The sequence below is a fragment of the Vombatus ursinus genome, unplaced genomic scaffold (genome assembly GCF_900497805.2).
Source record: "Vombatus ursinus unplaced genomic scaffold, bare-nosed wombat genome assembly UNPS02009205.1, whole genome shotgun sequence".
In the NCBI taxonomy this organism is placed as follows: Eukaryota; Metazoa; Chordata; class Mammalia; order Diprotodontia; family Vombatidae; genus Vombatus; species Vombatus ursinus.
The window spans coordinates 8,868,169-8,891,168 of NW_020948983.1; the positions used below are offsets into that span (position 1 = coordinate 8,868,169).

At 36.0% G+C, this 23,000-nt stretch overlaps 1 protein-coding gene across 5 annotated transcripts in view; it reads right to left on the reverse strand.

Annotated features, from left to right (window-relative positions):
* Positions 1–23,000, reverse strand: part of VTI1A (vesicle transport through interaction with t-SNAREs 1A) — a 407,429-nt gene that overhangs the window by 366,765 nt on the left and 17,664 nt on the right. For all 5 annotated transcript variants that reach the window (XR_003568210.1, XM_027851405.1, XM_027851403.1 and 2 more), the window contains exon 3: positions 21,250–21,360. Coding sequence is in view for 4 of the 5 variants with exons in the window: in XM_027851405.1 (XP_027707206.1) it covers positions 21,250–21,360 (111 nt within the window). In the remaining variant the exon portion in view is untranslated. The remainder of the gene's footprint in view (positions 1–21,249; positions 21,361–23,000) is intronic.

A 23,000-nucleotide genomic window follows, 5' to 3' on the forward strand; every position in this document is an offset into this window, starting at 1 on the left:
GTTAAGTGACTTGCCCAGAGTCACACAACTAGCAAGCGTTTGAGGCTGGATCTGAACTCAGGTAATCCTGACTTGTTAAACAATGGGAAACCACTGCAGGTTCTTTAACAGTGATCATGAAAATATTTGAGGAAGCTTGCTTAAGTGACTGTTAACATATTGAATCAAAGCAAAAAGAGAAAGAAACAAGGAATAATAAGTTGTCTGTTGCTTCCAGGGTGCTAGCATGGATATGGCCTACCTTAGAGTGGTGGATGGGGAAACAATCTAGAGGAATAAACTAGTTTCCAACTCATAATTTTGGATGGGTCCATGCAGAGACAATAAACATTTTTCTTCTCTGACATTTTCCCCAAATTATTATTTATTTATTTTTAGCTTTTTAAAAAATGTTGAATGCTAAATTCTTTCTTTTATTAGGTGGCCCTCTTAAGCCTTAGGATCTTGGGAAATATTGGATAAGTTTGGTTTGTAAATATTACATAGGCAAATGACAGAGTTTTAGAGGACAGGAACCTGTCTACAAGCAAAAACAAGTGGAAGATAAAACATAGAGCAAACTTAAGATTATGGGCACCATCTAAAGAGTCATCAAATCACCCATAAAAAAAGAGCTGCTTGGCACTCTGCGCAGCTCCATCCTGGCACAAATGTAACTGCAGTGTGTTAATACAGGAATGGCTCTGACACAAAGCATAGGGGAAATCTTGTAATCGTGCCCTTGGACGCCCTTACAAGCCCCATATAGTTTGTATAGTTAAACAGAAGGGAAATGCTACAGAATGATTCAAGAGATACAAAAAGAAAATGGAAAATAAAAAGAATTAGGAAACAATCTACATGCAGCTGTAGTAATTTAAATCGGATCACTACAGAGAAAGGCTCTTAAGTGCAAATCTTTCTTATTGCAGCAGTTTCTTTCAGTGGCACATAAAACAGCAATGATAACAGGCTCAGGGAAAAAAAAAACTTTGAAATAAAGTTAAAAGATACATGTAACTTAAAACTAACATCTCTTCCTACACAGAGAGGTTAAATTGTGGGGTTGACATTTGCATTTGTTACATTGTCAACGCTTCCTGCCTATCAGCCTACGTACAAACAATATCTAAAGATGTCATCTACATATTTATACCAAAGGAGCTTATGAACAGGACCTGTCAGTATATTTTAACACCCTTTGGAAACGTCAGCTTTCATCAGGTGTAAACACAACATGTTTAATTTATTAGTTTGGTTTTAATATAAAAAGTTGACAATCACATGTCACTAGAACTATTGATAAGGTAAATAAGGACTACAGGAAAATGTCAAAAAGTTATTGAAATATTTGCCGGCATTCTACATCAAATTGTGTTCATTGGCTCATCCCTGCCAATGAATATGTCATGTTTCCCTTTACATGGCTATTTCTGAAAGGATGTACCCAATGGTGCATTTCAGAAATCTCATTCCTGAAGCATCTTAATTCTCAGGTTTAAGAAACGTAAAAGTAGTCAGGATAGAGTAAATACATATTTAAATGCAAGCATGTACCATTGTTTCATTAAACTAAGTTAAACAGAAATTCTCTTGAACTCAAAGTACAGTTCACAATAGATACAACTTTTCAATTAGGAAACATATTTCTCATGTTTCACACTGCATAGCAGTGTTCTATTTAAGCAAGGCAGTATTTCAAACTTTGAACTCATGGTCTCATGATTCAAACGAATTCAGCAAACAGATATTGAGCAACTGATATATCCAGAAATTACCAGTACAATGGTGAACATAAAGATAGAAGATTCAATCCCTTTGACGAGTTTATGATATAAGCGTGTTATCAAAACACAAATACGTAAAGCAACTAAAGGACCGTTCTAAACATGATATATAAACAAGTGGGAAAGTAAGAAATGCAGACAGTATATAGGAAACTCAAAGAAGGAAATAATTGTAGCCTAGGTCAGGTAGGAAAGACTTTCAGGAGGTGAATATTGAGGTGCAATAGGAGGGCATTCATATATTGCTTTAAATTTTACAAAGCATTTTTGTCACAACAACCCAAGTGCAAAGGTTGTTGTTTTTGTTGTTCAGTCATTTTTCAATCATATCTGACTCTCCATGACCCTATTTGGGGTTTTCTTGGCAGAGATACTGGAGTGGTTGGTCATTTCCTTCTCAAGTTCATTTTACAAATGAGGAAACTGAAGCAAACCAGGTTAAGTGACTTTCCCAGGATCACACGGCTAGTAAGAGTCTGAGGCCAGATTTAAACTCAAGAAGATGAGTTTTTCTGACTCCAGGCCCATGAGTCACCTACCTGCCCCAAGTGGGATGATAGTATAAGTCTTATTATGGCCTTTTTACAGATGTGTCCAGCATATTACATGGGTAAGTGTTAGAGATTTGAATGAAAGTCACTTGACCTCAAAAGTCCTACGTTCATTCTACTACATTACTACTGCGTGTCTACATTGATGATATATTTGTAGTAGAAAACTATATTAATCTAAACTCAAAGCTCTGCTGTGTGGATGCTTTGATATAAAATAGGAACTTTTCCAAATTTCTAATTGGCAAAAACAAAACAAAACAAAAACCTTCTACTCTTGTTTTATATACAGTGGAAGTTAAGTGGAAGTTAAGGTTGATTTTTACCACATCAGGGAGTTTTCTTTCACTTAGACACATCAGATGACTCAGTGAATGACAATTCTCTATATCCCTCTTGCTGATTTGTATGCATATCGTCTTTTAGTGGAGTAGTCATTTTAATTGCAAATAGTATAGTAATTACAAAGTTAGCAAATTTCAAGCAATTACCTTTTTAAACATTCTCCAATACATATATATGAAAACACAAATAGGTTAGAGACCTTGTTTTATTTTCTCAACGCTCATGTTATTTACATATATTTTAAAATACCCATCATTCTCTCTTAGGGTCTTTAATTAGATTTGCCATTCATGTCCTGATGATCAATTATCTTCAACTTAAATAATAGTCACCATAGATCAAAATAAAAATACCTTCCATATACCACTACCTCTATCTGAATATCATAGCGCAAGTATCCTACCTAAAAGGTAAAAGGGCAGCATATTCAACATCCCAATAACTAAAACACATCCTGAATTAGGCAAAGAAAAGATCCCTAATTTAGCAGTACTTTTTGCAGAAACATAATCACGCTCACAGGCTTTGTGATACCCATCTACCTGTCTAAATATAAATAACAGCACCCACTATAGGTGAATACATTTTTAATAGGCATATGGGAAGACCTTGGTGAAATTCCTTATGCAAATTCAATTTTAATATCAGCCTCATGCTATTTTAAAAATATTTTCTAAGTACTATGTACTAAGTACTAAGTACTACAAAACAACAACAGCAAATACCACAAAGGACAGGAAGATATTTCCTAAAAACTACTTAGACATATTAATGATAGGCAAACATGGCATGGTTAGTGTTAAGCTACCCCTGCCCAACATATGCATATCTCTCTTCCTTCTCCTTGCCTGTCCTTTTTTGTCTCTCTCTTTTACTTTTGCTTTATCTCCCCTTTTATCCCTTGCCCCTCCTTTACCCATGTACCAGGCCTAATGGGGACCTTTATGAGATAGTTTAATAGTAGCAAAGTCAGAAAAGTTGATGGTTCATGATTTAAAAGCAAGTTTTCAAAATGATGGATTCTAGGAGACAAAGCAGTTCAAAACAAGTATCACAAAAATGTTGTTTGTGCTTTCCATACTTTGAAAACAGTGATTTCTAAGAGGCATCTTAAAATTGACCCAAGTGTGAAAAATATGGAGCTATGTTATAGCTTTAGGAAATGTAGCCATTTATAAAATATATTCATATAACTAGTCATAGCAGAATAAAAATTCTTCAGAATATAAAAAATAAACCTCTGGTATAAAAGGGTTATTTTGAAAATATATTTGGTCTTAGAATTTTCTCTCATGCAAATTCCATGTGCTATAGAATTCATAACCTACCTGAAGCCTTTACAATACTCCAGCTGCTCTTCAAAAACCCAAGGCATGATGGTGCCACAGAATGATTATGTGAAGGAAGGCTCTATGATAAGTAACATTTTCAATGACTACTTGAGCTACATTGTGGTGGCTAGGTGGCACAGTAGATAGACCACTGGGCTTCCAGTCAGGAATACCTGGATTCAAATCCAATCTCAGACCCTTACCTGTAACCTCCATCTGCCTTAGTTTCTTCAACTGTAAAGCAGACATAATAATAGTATGTACTTCACAGGGTTGTTGTGAAGATCAAATGACATAATATTTGTAAATTACTTGGCACAGTACCTGGTACATGGTAGGTGCTAAATAAATGCTTATTCCATCCATCCATCTGTGGCCCCTCCTCTGCCATAACAATAATTTGTCACCAGCAGTATCTAATTAAAACATCTTCTCAGCCAGTAAGTCAATGAAGACTTATTAAGTGCCTACTATGTGCCAGGAACTGTGCTAAGCACTAAAGATAAAAAGAAAGGTAAAATGACAGTCCCTGCTACCAAGGAGCTCACAGTCTAAAGGGGGAGAAAACACGCAAACAAATGCGTACAAATGTGCTATAAACAGGATAAACTGGAAATAATCTATAAAGAGAAGGCTCTAGAATTAAGGAAGCTTGGGAAAAGATTCCTGTAGAAAGTGACATTTTAGCTGGAACTTGGAGGAAGCCAGGAAGTAGAGATGAGGATGGAAAGCATTCTAGGCATGAGGGACAGCTTGTGAAGCTCAGAGTTGGGAGATGGAGTTGGAGAGATTCTTCTGGGAACAATAAGACCAGTATCATCATATTTCAGAATATGTGTGTATTGAGAGTCTGCGGTGGTGAATGGGAAATGGAATGTAAGGTGTAAGAGGACTGAAAAGGAAAATTCAATATCCTCATCCCTGACCAAATGAGATACTATTCATAAAGTGCTTAGCACAATGCCTGGCACATAGTAGGCCTTGACAAATGTCTGTTCCCTTCCCACCCCACTGCTCCCTCATTGACAAAAACCTGTGTAAGTCTATATGCCCATATCATGCTAGAAGAACTTTCTATTTTCTCAGGATTTAGAGGACTTGTGATGAAAATGTTTTGAAATTAACAAAATATCTAATTCTGGAGGAAAGTGTACAAAATATTAATGAATCAAAAATCTCAATGAAGTACATAAAGAAATTCTAGAAAAAAGACTCAGTTATCTTGCCTTGAATGTGACACAGTTTTAAAATAGTAGTGTTTGGCACATACCATAGCATTCTTTTTCCAGTGTCTTTTTTTTATTTCTATAGACCAATAATTCAGAAAGTTACTTTATGATTTCAGTAGATTTCTAGTATATCACCAGCAAATTGACCTAAGACTTAAGTTATATCAAGTTAGAAATTGCCCAATTTGGCCACAAAAGAAACTTCAATTCTACACCCCTGCCCCCACCTTCTTAAAAAAAGAAATCCTCTAGTAATTCTACTATCAAGTTGTAAAATTTTTTTCCCCACTAATGCACAGCTATCATCATTTGGAACCAAGCAGATTTTCTCTCTTTCTCTCTGCTCCAAATTCACTAGGCTTACTGCCAAGAGAAAGTACTGACACAAGGGAGGCAAAGAGCAATTTCTGTGGAGATCAATGAAGATGTTGACCATAACAGAATCCTATTTATCTATCACATCCAGTGCTTTTTCCTTTCTGATTAGAGATTACTGGAGATTTCTGGACAATCTGTGTGCAAGAAAAAGCAAGAAATTACTAACAGCTTTGTCATAGCAGAAGGAGAAAAAAAATAAACCTCTTCCCAATTGAACACACAGACAACTTTTGTTAACTTTCATTAAGAGAATTGGAGTGTCTGCTTTTAAGGCAGCCAAAAACTGCATATTTGGATATGGAAAATTACATAAAGAAGGTCCATTGGCACTGGTTTAAGGTAAGAGACCAAAAGCACAATCTAGCTAGTTTTTGGCTAACAATAAGAAGTTGAGACTTTCTGTTTTTTTGTTTTTAGATTTTTGGTTCTGATTCTGATACAACGAGCAAACCAAAAGTGTCAGTAGTTCCATCTGCATAAAGAGAATTATTATTTTTATCAGGAGTGTAGTTCTATTTTTAAAAAACCATCAAAGGGTATTTATCAGTAACTTAATTTTAGATCATCAGCAAATTAATATTTAAAATACTTTGATATATGATAACAAGCATACAGATAAATGTCACATAATATACTGAATTTTGCCAGCATTTCTCACATGTTGACTTTTTTTATGGGCACGATGATTTGAAGGAAAAATTTTTTTACAAACCATATGGAAGTCAATACTTCCACTGATTAAAAAATGTCAATTTCCAGTATCTAAACCACACCAAGCCTCCCAAAGTAATGCTCATATCACTGAAGGAAAAAGAACCTCACCACCTGTTTCATTCTTCTTTTCTTCCAAATGTTATTCCACATCAACAGTCAAACACCCTCTTTATTTGTTTTTGAAGTAGAAATTCATTTGAAGTAGATAGGTATTTATTTTATCAGTAATGGTTTGACTGAAATTGTTTTAACTTTGGCCATATTAATTCCAGTTCTTTAGTATATCCTTATGTTTAGAATATATGCATGCTTTTGTTTATCAGAAATAACAGTCTAAGACAGTATAATAAAAATTTTAGTTACAGATTTGAAAAAAGTAACATAACCAATTCCTAGGGGACATTAATCATAACTTTTAGGTATTAATAGTATATAGACTAACATTACGCAAGTTTTGGAAATGACCACTCTCTTACTAACCCAGGGGATTAATTTATTCTTAATAAGCAGAAAAGAATTCTAATTTCCTTCATTTTACTTCTAGTATCACTTCAAAGGGGGAGTGTTGATTGATTTAATAGATAAGCACAAATACATGTATGATTAAGACTATATCAGAGATTTATGATTATATTTTACTTATGATACTATCTCAGATTTAGGCATTAAGGCTTCTATTTACTTAGTTAATATTGGGTAATGAAAACCCATTACAATGGGCAAGCTTGAAATTATCTTCGTAGAGTGATCAATTAATCGACCATATTACTTACTAACCTAAGGGAAAGATTCTATTTTCTGGAGAAACATTTGGATTTATCAGCTGGAATAGCTTTTAATAGGAAGGTGGGGAAAACAGTAAGACTAGAAGAGAAGAAAAAAGGAAATAAGTCAGTTAATATCTTTCTGTTAAGACCAATTATTCCAAGTACTCATTCCCAAAGTATTCTCTACCTTAGGATGAGGGAAATTGTGGGGTGGGGAAGGGGGAATCAGAGCAAAGATTACAAACCAGAACAGTTCCATGTATATTGGCAGATCTAGAGGAAAGACATTTTCATTCCATTTCTCCAACCTCAGGCTGAGAAGACAGCCCCAAAAGATGAGCATTTGATAGATGTATTTAAAGTTCTAAATGACTTGGACTCTAAAGTCTAGTAGGTCACCTTGAATATCTGCAAACATGTGCATCTCTCCAAAAATATTGCCTTTTTCTGTAGGCACACCTTTCTAAACCATTCAAAACACTGAGACGCAAGAAGCCCAAGAAGATATGTTTCTAGTCAATTTTAACTGACTACACATAACAATTCCCTGTCCTGAGAAGGGGTAAAATATCTTATAACCAAGACAAAGATTAGGAAAAGCCACTCTGTTGTCACCTTGGAAATGAGCCGTAGAAGAGCTCTCTTACAAAACAGAGTAAGTCAATACTTCATGGATGTGTGCATCACAACCAATCAATGAATGCCTTCTCACTCTATGCAGTTCTTGTCCTTGTTCTCCCACAGATATCCCACAGAGGATACCCCACAAAATCCTGAAGGTGTTTTTCTAGGTCTTTTTACTTTTTCATGAGAACCAGCACAACACTCAGATTGTTCATCTCAGATTGGGAAAGAAGGTGGGCCCATTGTGTGTAGAAAACAAAGGAACAAGACATAAAATAAAATTCAATAGAAAATAAAATAACTAAACAGTAGGTTAGAATTGAGAATGGGATTTGACGCCTTATATTTTAGTTTCTGGATACACTGCTAGGCATTTCCATCACAAGATCCACCTTACAGATAGAAATTCCTCTGTGACTAAAAACACAACCTCCCTCTCCCAACCCCCACCATGTGTACCTCTTAACGTTTCTCAAAGCATTTGTATATCTATTATCTTATTTAGGTAACGTCCCATTACAGATGTCAAAATGCAGACAGTTTAAGACATTTAGACATATCAACAAAGAAAATTACTGTTTTAAACAGTAGAAAAGTTTTAAAGAAAAGTTATTATAGCGCTATAGTTAGTCATTTCAGGGCAATGCCAATGTAATGAAATATAAGTTTTTAAAAAATTAAATCTAAGGTTCTCCCTTCACAGCCCTAATTAAATTCCAGGTCAACTTTGGCCATGACAAAAGTATTAAAATATTTCCAAGTCTCTTCTGATGGACCACTTACTTCAAAATATGTTTGCTACATGGAAATTTCAGAATAATAAAATTTGGATGCCCTCTTAAAAATTGCTCTAATGGGATATGACCTATAACAGCTTCTGCCACACTGGAGCTGTAAGAATTTATAAAATGAATTGGTTTTACAGTCACTTGCCTCCTGACAATCTACATCAAAACACTTATGCATTACAGGGTCATTCTAAGCAAAGGCTTTTAAACCGTGACCTGATGGACTTCTTGAAAAGAAAGCCAAAAAAGCAATTTGAGTAAAATGTTTGTTACTGTGTGGGGTTTTTTTAAGGGCTGCTTTTTTTTCCATTTATGGTAGTAAAAGAATAAAAAGTCAAACTGTGTAATGCTGAGGAATAAATGAGATTATACATATTTACTTTCCTAGCAGGCCTACAAAAACTTGGGTCCTAAAGATCATCAAAAAAGTCCTTCTGACTAAAACTTTCCTGTTCCCAGTCTGACTTTTTATGTAGGAAGGTCTGGAAATATATGATGATGCAAAAATCTTCAACTATAGTGACACAAGTTAAAAAAAACCTTCACCTTCTCTAAGTATAATTCACCATCATCTGAACCTGCTGAATCCTCCTTAAAAGTCACAAGCCATTGAATAACTCCCTCATTTGTTCTGTTTTGTTTTGTTCTATACTTTGTGTGGTTCCCAATCAATAACAGTTAAAAGGCATTAAAAAAAAAAAGCTTGAAAAAACTCACTAAAAAGAAAGGGGAGCAACAATTCCAGGTCATTAAGGCTCATTTCCACTTCTGCTAATCACACTACTAATCATGGCTCCCCACAAAAGAGGTATGCCAGTCATTAAGATGAAACCCAAGGGATTTCAAAGAAAAGAGTTTAAAAGTATATTGTTTTGTTTCACATGATTCTTGATAGAGACACAGGATTTAGAATTGGAAGGGCCTTAGATATAATATAATCCAACTCTCTCATTACTTATAGAGAACTGAGGCCTAGGGAGGGGAAGGGACTTATCCAAGGTGATACAAATAGTAGCAAAGCCAGGGTTCAAACACAGGTCCTCTGAGGCCACTTTTCTACCACACTACCTTTCATGTGGTAATGTGATCAGTAAAATATAATCTCCAAGAAGTAGGGAGCACACAGTATACTTATTCTGTAAGGAGTCAAGTAACCTCTAGGTAGTACAAAAATGTCACATAATATCACCATAAAAGTCCTATTTTGAGTCTTCACAATGGTGTGTTAATCCCAGGATCTTGGAGATTATGCTAGGCCACTCCAAGATCTGGAAAGTTCTACCAAGTTGAAAAAGCTTGAGTGGCAGTTGGTTGTATGTCTATTGTAAGTCTAGCCTAGGTAAGTCTGGAGAAACACAACACCAGAAATCTGGTTAACAGGAGATGAAACTTTTCAACCTCAGAAACTTGAGCAACCTTGTCTATTAGGGGGCATGGGGATTTCAATTTGCATCAGAAGGAGAAACAGAACCTACATGTGGTGAAATCCCAGATGAAATCATGGATCCATGAAGTATGTGTTACCCACACTGTATGAATTAACAATTACATTTTACCTTTATATTTCAACATTCCGTGAGCAAATCATTTACTCAGAGTAAAGGAGATATCATTTTTCAATCAATTAAATTATTTCATTCCCAATAAGTACTATTTCACACACAGGAAATAAGCAGGGTTGAAATGCATATGTGAATAAATTACTTTTCTTATAAATGGTATCTTTATTCAATATGGCACGGAGTTGACGCTGGGTTCTTGAAGGAAATCAAAGTTCTTAAGTTCTGACAGGTCCTCCACCAAGCAAGCAAGGTTTCTAGCACCAGTCAGGCCATAGACATTATCCTTTGAGTTCTGGCCTAGCTAAGTCCAGGGATATTCATCACTGGAAAGTTGGTCACCAAGTAAAAGAATTTTTTGGACATAACAAATGAATAGAACTGCCTACCAAAGCATCAGAACCAAAGAGTTGAGGAATGGCAATCTGCACTGTAAAAGAAATACCCACACTGTTGTAACCACGGATCTTTTGAACTATTCAAGTACTGAAGCAAATAAGACAGAAGGAGCAGGATGGAATACTAGACAATGCGTTATTCTTAGTGTCAACAAAAATTTATTTAGGGGCTTGCTATGTGTCAGGCATTGTGCTAAGTTCTGGGGATATAAAGTAAGGCAAAAACAGACTCTTCAAAGAGATCACATTCTAATGGGGAGAGACAACAAGCAAACAACTATGAACATACGAGACATATATAGTTTAAATAGGAGATAATCTCAGAGGAAAACCATCAGCACTAAGGAAGACCAAGAAAGTCTTCTTGTAAATGGTGTGACTTTTGCTGAGATTTAAAGGAAGCTAGAGAAACCAGAAGAGGGACATGAGGAGGGGAAACATTCACGGCATGGGGAAAAACCAGCAAAAATACAGAGAGTCAGGAGATGGAATGTCTTGTACAAAGAACAGTTAGAAGGCCAGTATTAGAAACACCTGAATTTAAATCCAGTCTCTGATACTTACTAGCTATCTGACCATGGGCAGGTCACTTGGTCTATCTAAAACTCATTCTCCTCATCTTAAGATGGGAATAATAATACCCTTACCTCACAGGGTTATATAAGACTCAAATGAGATAATGTATGTCAACTGCTTCATGAATTTAACTACCATATACTATATATGTGTATAAATACACACACACACACACACACACACACACACACACACACACACATTCTTCTTACTACTACCACCACCACCACTCCAAACTACTACTATTAGTAAAATTAAACAGGAGTCTGACCAATCCAATGAAGGGATATGTTTTTCCAGAATATCACACTCTATTTTCAAATAAGGGGAAGTTTATAAATAACCAGCAAAAAGTTCACCATTTGTGAGCAAACAACTTAACCTTAAAAACAGGCTATTTTTGACTACAGCAATTAGTCTCTTCATGTTCCAAACACCAAATAACATTTTCCCATTAATTTTTAAACCAATGTGGCTTTAACTTAAAATAAACTGTACATCAAAAGAATGGAAAATAAACAGCCAAGGAACACAATTTGACGAATTGGATTTATTTAGTTTATTTATCTAAACAGGGTCCATTGGATCTCTTTAATAGGCTGACAGTTGCACTGGGCTGGTTAATAAAACATTCAACACAGTATCTTCAGCCAATATAGAAATGCAAATCCCACTAGAAATATTTTATTCATGAGGCAGTAATTTCAGTGACTACCAAAGTTAAAAAGAGAGACAGAGAAAAAAGAAAAGAAAAAGAAGGGGGGGGAAAGTTGCTATGCAAACAAACACTGCCATCTAGTGACAAACACTAATCTCAAATCTGTACCAGGTGCATAAATAGCCCATCAAAATCTCATCTCCTCCTATCTTTGCCTTTACGCCCTCAGTTTCTTCCCAAGTAAGAACGGAGTGGCTGCAAAAAAGACAGAGAAAGAAGGCCATCAAGGTATTAAGTCATTTTTGAGAAATTCAACAGTCAAGTCTGACCATCTTCAAGGCCAAAAATAGTGTTCTCCTTTGGCACATCAGTATGATCTCTAAGTTCCTCTGCTTCTAAGAGAGCACAAAAATCAACCGAGCCACTAATTCCTGCTGTTTGAAAAATATTCTCCTAACTTCTGTTTCATAAGACAAATTCTAGTGAGGACAGAAGAGGGAGCCAAAAAAAGCCAAGTGACACTGTCAGGTCCCACCTGATTTTAACTATATCTAGAACTAGATACAAGATGTTTCACAAGTCTTAGCGTAGTTTTAAGACATGAAAGCATATATAGTAAGGGCCTAATAAATGCTTGTTGATTGACTATCTAAACATGTACTGTTATTATTATATCCATTTACTACACAGAGCATCCCAAAATACTTAGTGTAGTTTTAAGCTTTAGTAGATTTAGTAGCTTAAAGATGTACTAAGACTTTTGGAATATCCTATATAGCAAATAACCATAATAATGGCATATATTTAGATAGTCAATCAAAAGGCATATATTAAACCTTTACTATATGTTCTGTACTGTTATCTCACTGCATCTTCGTAATAACCTTGTGAGGCATATAGTGCAAGTAATGTTATGTCCATTTTACAAATGAAGAAACAGGCTGGAGTAGGGAGGGATTTTGCCTGAGATCACAGTGCTAATAAAATGAGACTTAAAAATCTAGGTCTTCAGACTCCAAATTAAGGGCTTTTTCAACTATAACCCTGCTGCTTCTGATGCAAATTTAGATGTGTACATTTTTGTTGATGTTAGCATACTTACATATAGTCATTTGTATAGACATACATATGAATGTACACACCTACATTCATTTTTGCCTGTGTAAAAATACATATGTATACATATATATATACACAATCTATAGCAATATTTATAAAATAACTTGTACTGCTTCAACTCCATCAACTGAATAAGGATGACGTGGAAGTTATTTGAGCAGACCCCACAGTTGTGCAGAAGGTAATGCTTAGAACCCAAAGCAGCCATTATAAAAATAGTTGTACTGACAAAAAAAAAAGTCACAGATCCAAAGTGAAGAAAATCTATTAAGGCCAAGCTCAAGTGCAGCACATATGGCCAACAATAAAATATTTAACACAAATTCCTGTTAAGTATACATGGGAGGGAAAAGGTTCAGGAGCACAGCACCTTTACAGAATCCTGGATCAAGAGACCAGAGTGACAGAAATAAACACAGATCAGCACCCTGAAGGCATTTACTACAACTTGGTGGATAGATTTTTGGCTTCCTCACCACCCAGAAGATTCCTTCTGTGTATTGGCCTTTGAAGTTAATGGGAGTTCTGTGAGGAGACCCAGTACCTGAGGTGAGGTCTGGAATGAGAATCTAACCAAAGAATGACAAATGCACACTGAATTCCTAATAATTTTAACCAGGCAAAACTTCCCCTCAAATAAAGTGCTTCAGTTCAGCCTGGGAAACTAGAGGCAATGTCAAGGTCCAGTCTACCCAAGCAAGTAAAGACGAAGACTTTCATCTGTCAATTAAGAAATGCTTATCAAGAATTTATGTGAAATATGTTCCTAGTCTTAGACCAGCTATTAGGAGACAAGCATCAAACACATCCCAATAGCCTTAAGACTTTCCAAAGGAAACACTACAGGAAATGTTTCAAATAAGAAGTTTAAACAGTAATTATCTGGAGAGTCTCTTAGTCCTGAAAATACACTTTTCAGGATCACATAGTGGAGGAGAGTAAACTGGATGAGTAAGATAAACATTACAAATGAAGTACTATAAGAGACCAAGAAGAGTGTGGTATTGAACAAACTGAGGAACTGCTTTCAGGAAAAAACTCTAGTTTGGCTCTGAATTCCATTTCTAGCGTGGCTATTGGGGTAGACCCAAGGTGAGAGCACTACATTGGTAGTAAAGAGAATTTGTGGTGACAGCCTTGGGATGATAATATCAGATTTTTAACTGAGAGTATCTCTCTGCCAAGAAATCCAAATCACACTCAAATATAGGAAAAATATTAGACGAGAAAGCACGTAAACAAATGTACCAATTCTTGTCTTTTCAATTTAACCTAAAAATCAGAGGACTCAGCTTTCATATTTGTACTTCTTTATACTCCCTCAGGCTTGTGAAAGGTACCAGAATGTCAGGCCTCGCTTCTCCTGAAGTCTGATACTTAAGTTGTCTATTCACCTACCTAAAGAGAGAGCACAGGTAGTGTCAGTGAAAGCTTCAAGCTGTTCCCCAACATCCCCTGAACCCTGACCTAAGGGACCAACTCTAATAGTCTGAAGAGAGTTGGGTTTCCAGGACTACTCAGCCTCACTGCTGAGACTGTCAATAGAAGTGCCATTCTCTGATGTAGACAGCTATCCACTAGGAGCTGGTCTAACAATCAGATCACATAGACTGCTTGCTAAACAGGAAAATGATAGCATTTAGTCACCACTGACCTGGGATAGAAGTGAAATATAGACTCAAGGTTAAAAAAAAACACCTCTATTTCTAACATCTAGCATGATCTAATCTGCTATATGAAACCACTGCTTTTTAAAAAAGGAATTTTCACTTTTAGCTGTTAGGGAAGAAAAAAGAAATTATGCAACTATATTATCAGCCACAAGATGGTGCCATGGCCACAGTACTGATGACCATTTCATTCAACACAAAACTATATTCCTATTATTTTTAAGCAAGGGAAGACAGTGCCTAATAAGGACACTTTCTCCATCTTCCTCCTATTTACTTACTGAGACCCTACTTGGTTAGAAGAGCCTGTAGAATCTTTAGGTTTTTTTTTTAAAGAAATAGATAAATAATGCTTATCTTTTGAAAAAAAAAATGAATCACTACAATGGAGATTCAGACTACTTATTTGATTTATAAATGCTTCATATTTATTGGCTACATTTTAGCTCACCAGGTAAACAACCAGGAGGCCTAAGGCTCAGCTAGAGTGCAACATTCAACACAAGCCCTATACTAATCCCCCTCACCCAGGTTCTAGTGCCCAATTCTGGGATATAACTTTGGTTTTGCTTTGTATGTGCTTATTTGTGTTCATGCCCAACCTCATAACCCCCAAAAGAACGCAAGCTATCCAAGGACACAGACTGTTCCATTTTTGTTGTCGAATGCCTAGCACTAGGACAGTGTCTAGAAGAGATTACATGCATAATAAGTGCTTGTCGAATTAACTGATTATGATAACAACTTTTAAAATAATTTGTCTAAATCATACTGTTCATTCCAAGATAAGGCAGATATTTTAATTAAAATCCTCTGCTCTGTCTATAAAGTGTTAGCTATCATAATTTTCTTTTTAAGACAACATTCTCAGAGGCATTTATCTAATAAGAATTATATGCTAATCAGATCTGAACAGTTGAGAAAATGAAAAGCAATAACTAAAGAAACCAATCAATAACAAACATATAATTACCAAAATTAGCCAATAGTTATACAATAGTGTATAGCTAAATAGTTCTACAATCCCACTTCTCCTTAAATCACAAAAACCTTCAATTCTGTTCTCTTAAAGAAGCACTAAGCCAATGGCTGAAACCAAGTGGCATAAGAAATACATTGAGAAACAAGAGGCCTTCACCAAGCCATTTAACTTTTTTCCAATCATGAAATGAAGGTAATCACTTCTGGATCTGTTTTCTTTCACGTTGATAGGGTGTTGGACTAAATGATTTTTTCTGTTCCTTCCAGGTTCTAATACTATGCAACTTTACATTAATTGCTTTTCCTTACACACAGCTACTACTACTACTACTACTACTACTACTACTTATTACTTACTACTACTACTTCTACTGCTAATACTGTCAACAGCCATCATACAGCTTAAAAGCTCAGAATCTCAGCAGGCCCAAGTGACCAATCTAAAAATTATAGAATGGAAGTTTCAGTGGTATCTTTCTCCCTACTGATGCAAATTTAAATTAATTCAACAAAGGATATTTATAGAATATTACTAAAGACATCTAAAGTTCCCCATACACTAAATTTTATAGAGTATTTACTTCTTTTTTTAAACTAAAGTCTTTAAAGTTGTAGGATGCTGAAGATCAGATTTTACTGAGTGTTAATTATTCATATGGCTGCGGTCAGCTAGAGAAAAGAAAGTACATCTTCCTTTTTCTCTTTATTTGGTATAAATATCAAGAATTACAATAAGGGTGGAAAAATTCTGATTTTACATTTAACAGTACATTAATAGGGGGAGGGGCACTGTCTGACATTTCGTTTAGTACTCAAAATTTCTAGCAATGCTACAGTATTCCAATACATTTCAACAATCATTTATTAAGCATCTAATACAAATAAGGCATTGTGCTAGAGGCTGGGTATATAAAGACAAAACCAAATAGTCACTGTCTCTAAGAACAAGGGGAAAATAACATGTATACAAATAAGAAAACACTAAATGCATACAAAATAAATACAAAATAAGGTGGAGAGTATTGGCAGTAGTGGAGGGGTGGGAATTAGGAAAATCCTTGTATAAAAAGTGGCACCTGAGCTGAGTCTGGGAAAGAGAAATTCCAAAAGGTAGCGATGAGAAAAGAGGACAGCTCATACAAAGGCAAAGAGATGGAAGCAAGGATACATCATTTACCAATAATAGAAATGCCTAGCACATAATACATTCTTCACAAATGCTTGTTGGTTGACTAATTGGAAGATTGGGTGGAACACAAGAGTATGCAGGGGTTGGGGCTGGAAGAATATGAAATTGATCAATTGGAAATAGATTATGAGGGCTTTAACTGCCCCCTAGAGGAGTTTTTATCTTAGCCTAGAGGTATTAGGATATGAGCACAGTAGTGACATGATCATAACTGTGATTTAGGAATATTAGTTTTGCAGCTGTATGGAGGCTGGACTGAGAAAAGGAGAGATAAGAACCAGGGAGCCCAATTATTAGTCTATTACATTTGTGCAGGTGAGGGGTGCTGAGGGGCCTGAACTAACATGGAGGCCACGGGAGTAGAAATGAGGGAATAAATGTGTGTATGTGTGTGTGTGTGTGGGAGAGAGAGAGAGAGAGGGAGAGAGAGGGAAAGAGAGAGAGAAAAAGAGAGAGAGAGAGAGAATCAAATTGATAACCCTTGGCAAATAAGTAAATATGGGGGGGGAGGGTGAAGAAAAGTAAAGAGGGGAAGGTAACTGCTAGGTTTCAAACTCTAGTGGCTTCCTATTACCTCCAGGATCAAATACAAAATTTAGTTTGGCGTTTAAAGCCCTACAGAATTTGGCTACTTCCTACCTTTCCACTTTTCCTACACTTTACTCTCCTCCATATGTTCCATGATCTAGCAATAATGGCCTCCTTGCTATTCCTCATCCACTACAATTCACCACCTGACTCCATACTTTATCACTAGCTATTCCCCGTGCATGGAATGCTCTCCCTTCTCCCTTCTGTCTCCTGCCTTCCCTGGCCTCCTTCAAGACTCAGATCAAATTTAACCTTCTTTAAGAGGGCTTTCCCTGTCGCTTCCTTCCCCTAAACTTTGCTAGGGCATTCTCTCTTGAGATTATTTCCCATTTATTCTGTATATACCTTGTATGTACATAATTATATGCATGTTATCTCCTCCATCAGAATATGAGGTCACTGAAGGAAGGGACTGTATTTTGCCTTTTTTAAAAATTTCTTAGCACTTCACCTACCCAGCAAAACTGAGTATAAACCTACAGGGGAAAAAAATGGTCATTCAGTGAAACAGAGGACTTTCAAGCATTCTTGATGAAAAGACCAGAAATGAATAGAAAATTTGATTTTCAAATACAAGACTCAAGTGGAACATGAAGAGGTAAACAGGAAAGAGAAAATCATAAGAGACTTACTATGGTTGAACTGTTTACATTCCTGCAGGGAAAGATGATATTTGTAACTCATGAGACCTTCGTCAATATCAGGGTAGTTGGAGGGGAAAAAATTATATGTACATATGTATAGATATAGATAGATAGATAGAGGGCACAGGGTGAGTTGAAAATGAAGGGGTGATATCTGGAGAATAAAATTAAGGGGTGAGAGGATTATACTAGGAGAAGGAGAAAGGGTGAGGTAGAATGGGGTAAATTATCTCACAAAAAAAAACAGAAAAGAAAAGGCTCTTACAGTGGAGAGGAAACGGGGGAAGGTGAGAGGCAATGAGTGAATCTTATTCTCATAGAATTTGACTTAAGGAGGGAATAACATACACACTCAATTGGGTATGGAAATCTGTGTTACCCTACAAGAAAATGGGGGGAGGCGAGGGGACAAGGGACTAGGGGGGATGATAGAGAGGAGGGCAGATTGGGAAAGGGGGTAATCAGAAGCAAGTACTTCTGAGGAGGGTCAGGGTCAAAAGAAAGAATAGAATAAATGGGAGGGTGGGATAGGATTAAGGGAAATAGAGTTAGTTTTTCACAGCACGTCTACTATGGAAGTGTTTTGCATAACTGCACATATATAACCTATAGTTAGTTGCTTGCCTCATCAGTGAGGGTGGGCGGGGACAGAGAAAGGGAGAAAATTTGGAACCCAAAGTTTTAAAAACCTAATGTTTAAAAAAAATGTTTTCATATGCAACTGGGAAATAAGAAATACAGGAAATGGGGTACAGAAATCCGTCCTGCCCTACAGGAAAATTGAAGGGGAAGGGGATAGGAGAAGGGGGGTGGAGAGATAGAAGGGAAGGCAGACTAGGGGAAGGGGTATCCAGAATGCATGCCATCTTGGGGTGGGGGAGGGGCAAGATGGGGTGAAAATTTGGAACTCAAAATCTTGTGGAAGTAAATGTAGAAAACAAAAAAAAATAAATAAAAATTACCATAAAAAAAGAAGAAAAAAAATTTCTTAGCACTTAGCACAAACTCTGGAACACAGTAAGTACTTAATAAAGGCTTATTGACTAAATGACTAAATGAGTTGCCTATGCATCACCTAAGAGAAAGTGTCCATCTAGTGATGTGGAATGGGAGCTCAGAAGAGTGATATTGTTATGTGCTCAGGTTGGGACAACTCAAATGAAAACCTGTACTTTGGGGTGGGAAGGAAGAGGTGGCTAGTATTGTGCTATCCCTGGAATCTCTCTGCCTTGGCTTAAGAATTTATACTACCTTCTTTGGAGAGGTATCCAACCTTTATTACATTTGTTTGTATTTTAATGTATTCTGTGGCATGACACTATTCAAAGATGGTTTTTTTCCCCAATGTTTTCTCAATAGGCCATCCTCATATTAGCCCTTCAACAAATGTATCAAGTGTCTGAAATGGACGGAACACTGTGCTAAGGCATTAGGGCAGATAGGCCCAGACCTCAAAATGGGCAATCTATCAAAAGCTATAATACAAAATGAGGCACAATAACATTATTGGAGAGGAGCAAAACAAGATTTTCTGTAAGGTTCTGGGGGGAAAACAAATTTCAGACTGGGAAAGACTTCTTGGAGAAGGTATTGAGTTGGGCTTTAAAGAATAAGCTGGAATTCAATAGGCCAAGGGGATAGAAGAGAAGTGGAAAGGTGTATTCCAGGCATAAAGGAAATAGCAAAAAAGACACACAAACAGAAAAGGATGGGGAATATATAGAGGGCAGTGAGTAATCCAATAGTATCACTTTGTTACTGTTTCTTTTGTTCTTCTTCCTTTTATAGGTATTCAATGTTAATGAATTTCAATTCCAGACTTCTGGATCAAAGCTGGGAGATTAGAGTTGAATACCTTCTTCTCTAGCACTGACTAGCTAAAAGGTATTAGAAGATATAGTCCAACTCTTCTCGCCCCCGCCCTCAAAAAAAAATTAGAGGCCTCTGGACTTACAATTCAGTTTCCCTATTTGTACAATGTGAATGATCTGGATGGTTGATTTTACACCCTAACTAAAAGTAATACCTGATTCCACTCTGTGGGACAATTTTGTCCAAAGAAAGAAGTGAATACATAAATACTTTTCTTCTACTTTTCACCTCCTACCTACACTTGATAGGTTATGTTAATTCTAATGATCTTTGGTCCCTGAGTGGAGCTACCATCTGATAGAACAATTCTAAGCTACACTGCAGGCCAATGGATAATATCATAATGCCCTTGATTGTATGATCATATTCATACAAATAACATCACATCTAAGGAATGCTTTGAGATATTCAAAAGAAAAAGTAATTTCACCTCACCCCCAATCACTGAGAAATACTCGTGTGATCTTCAAAAGAACTTTGAGAGGAAAAAAAGGTTATGATCCTTATTTTTGCTGAAGAAATTGCTGGTAACTGAAATTTACGTGATTTCCCTAAAGAATAGTTCATATGTGGTACAGCCTTCACTGGAACCCAGGGTTTTGTTTTGTTTTGTTTTAACACCTAAACTGAGATAGTACTTTTGTCATTATGCTATGTTGTCTCCAAGAGATTGGACAGTACTCTGGTTCCAGAAGTTAGTACCAATGCTGACTCTTGAGAGTTATCACCTTCTTTTCCTTTCTCTAAAATGAGATCGAGGTAGGCTGAGGAAAGCAAAGACCTTTGCTAGAATCATAGTCACATCATCATATTAAGGCTGGGGGCAGAGCTAGGACTTTTCTTTCCCAGTTTCAGAGTCTATATGTTTTCAGAAAGCTAAGTGATTCAGTTTCTTTCATGAATTTGTGCCTAATATAAAGGATTACTTTCCATTAAAAATTAATAGGACAGTGCTGGTTTTACTCTTTGAATAACTAAAAATAAATCACAGCAAATAACATATATGCTTAAATTTAAAGAGCTTAAATCCAGAATTAGAAAAAGAGAAAAATCAATGTTGTCATACAATAACAAGAAATTTAAAAAATATAATTAACAGGAAAAAAAATTTTTTAAAATTAACAGGAAAAACATCTTAATCTTCTTTTTCTCCCAAATGAAAGAGGTTTATCTGAGGCAAGAGGGCAAACTGAAATGCTTGAGGTCAGGGACTATGATTTATAAATTATTTTATAAATTTAGTACTTCACAATGTTCAATACATATATTAATTGGGAATAATGGAACACATGATTTGGACCCATATTGGAATTACTGATCTGGCATGTTTGAAATTCCATTACTGGCAAATGATAGCACTAGATTTCCTAAACAAAATTTTGAATAAGCAACTGAGTTCTATCCACATAAAACTGGTTAAAGGAAATAATGAAAAAATCAGAGGTGAGGAATTCAGGGCAAAGTCCCAGAAATATGACTATGAGTGGAATTTGACTCACAAAATCTGTTTCAAGTTTTCCCATTTCTTGCTTGTAGCTCCTCATTCTGCTGGTATACATTCCTCTGCTCTGTGAAGGGATCTCTCGGACTTCTAGATCCATCTGTTCAAGCTAATAATGGAAGGAGAAAAAAAGTGATTTGAAGACTATAATAGAATCACAGATTAAAGGGACTCTAATTTCATGCCTTGATTTTAAAATATAAGAAAACAGACACAGAACTGTTAAGTGATTTGCCCAAAACGACATAGCTACTTCATGGCAAGGATGAGATTAATTTTTCACTACAATTACATAATAATTTTTCTCCAAAACGTACTTATTCAAGAAGTAATACAAAACATAAAAGTTTCTTCTGTTTTACCTTGCAAAAAATCTTTCCATGACAAAACAAAAGACTTTTTAATGCTATAAAAGCAAATGTTACTTTAAATGTCTTTGAAGGAATAATCCAGTAGCTAGGTTCCTGGTTCCCATTCTTGACTTACCTTGGCAAAAGCAGCATAAAACAGGATCCATTACTTAAACTAGTTTCTCCCTTAGGTTCCTCCCCTTCCTTCTGACAGTTGTCAGAAGCTACTTCTGAAAATTACTATTGATGCCACAGTAGAGGAGGTTCTGGGCTTCAACCTTGCAAGAGTTCAGGATCCTTTTGGATCATTTGGGAATAAAGAGGGGAAATAATAGATGCAAATAGATTTTCAGAACTGGCAGGTAAATTTCTATGAAAATTAGATCCTTTAGATAGAGAAGTCTAATTTACTTGTAGTGTTATTTTAAAGCCTTTGGCAATAGAAAGTAGGATAGAGATACTACTTATCTGTATCACAATATTACAATGTTATTACTTTCCAGTTTCAATATTTCAAAGTAGTTTTTTTTTTCAGTTTGAGACTACACAGTATCTAGTCATTCTGACAATAGTATCAAACTTTCTGAAACCTGATTGTATTTCTAACCAACATAATCAATGGATTACATGTTCAAAGTGCTTTGCAAACCTTAACATGCTTTATGAATGCTGGCTATTACAATGAGGATGATTACTATGATTATCATTGGTGTTGATCTCTTATTACTATTGAATAGTAAGAAATTGGTGCCAAGTGGCACAGATGTGCATGATTTGTGTGCCCTCTACTAAAGTTCTACTCGTCTAAGAAGAAATATGGTGTAGTATGAAGAACATTGGCCTTCCCAGACTCAAAACCTACCTCTAACACTTACTAGGTGTGTGACTACAGAGAAGTCATTAAACCTCTCTGAAACTCTGTTTCCTCATCTATTAAAATGAGAAAATAATACCCTTAGCACCTACCTTTCAAGGTTGTTGTAAGGCTCTAATGAGATAACATATGTATAGCTCTTTGCAAAACTTGAAGTGCAATAAAAATGTTATCTACTGTGATTATTCATTGTGGCATGGCCTTGTTGGATTACTAAATTGCAAGCCGTGGCAGTTCCTACACCTAGGTTTCAAGTATGGGCCCAAGGATGGACCATATATAACTATTAACCAAGAACCAACCTAGATCAGAAAGACTTATCATCAGGTTTCTCATGTGGAGATGAGTTTTTCGTCTAAACAGGTTTTAAGACCATCTATTATGATGGAATAGTAAAAGGAAAGAGCACCACAGAGATCCTTGAAGTTTACCAGTCCTAATTCATTTTCTAAAAAAAAATTTTAAAAATAAGAGCTTCTTACAAACATTCAAATTTTCTTAATTAGATAGCTTTATCTCAGAAGA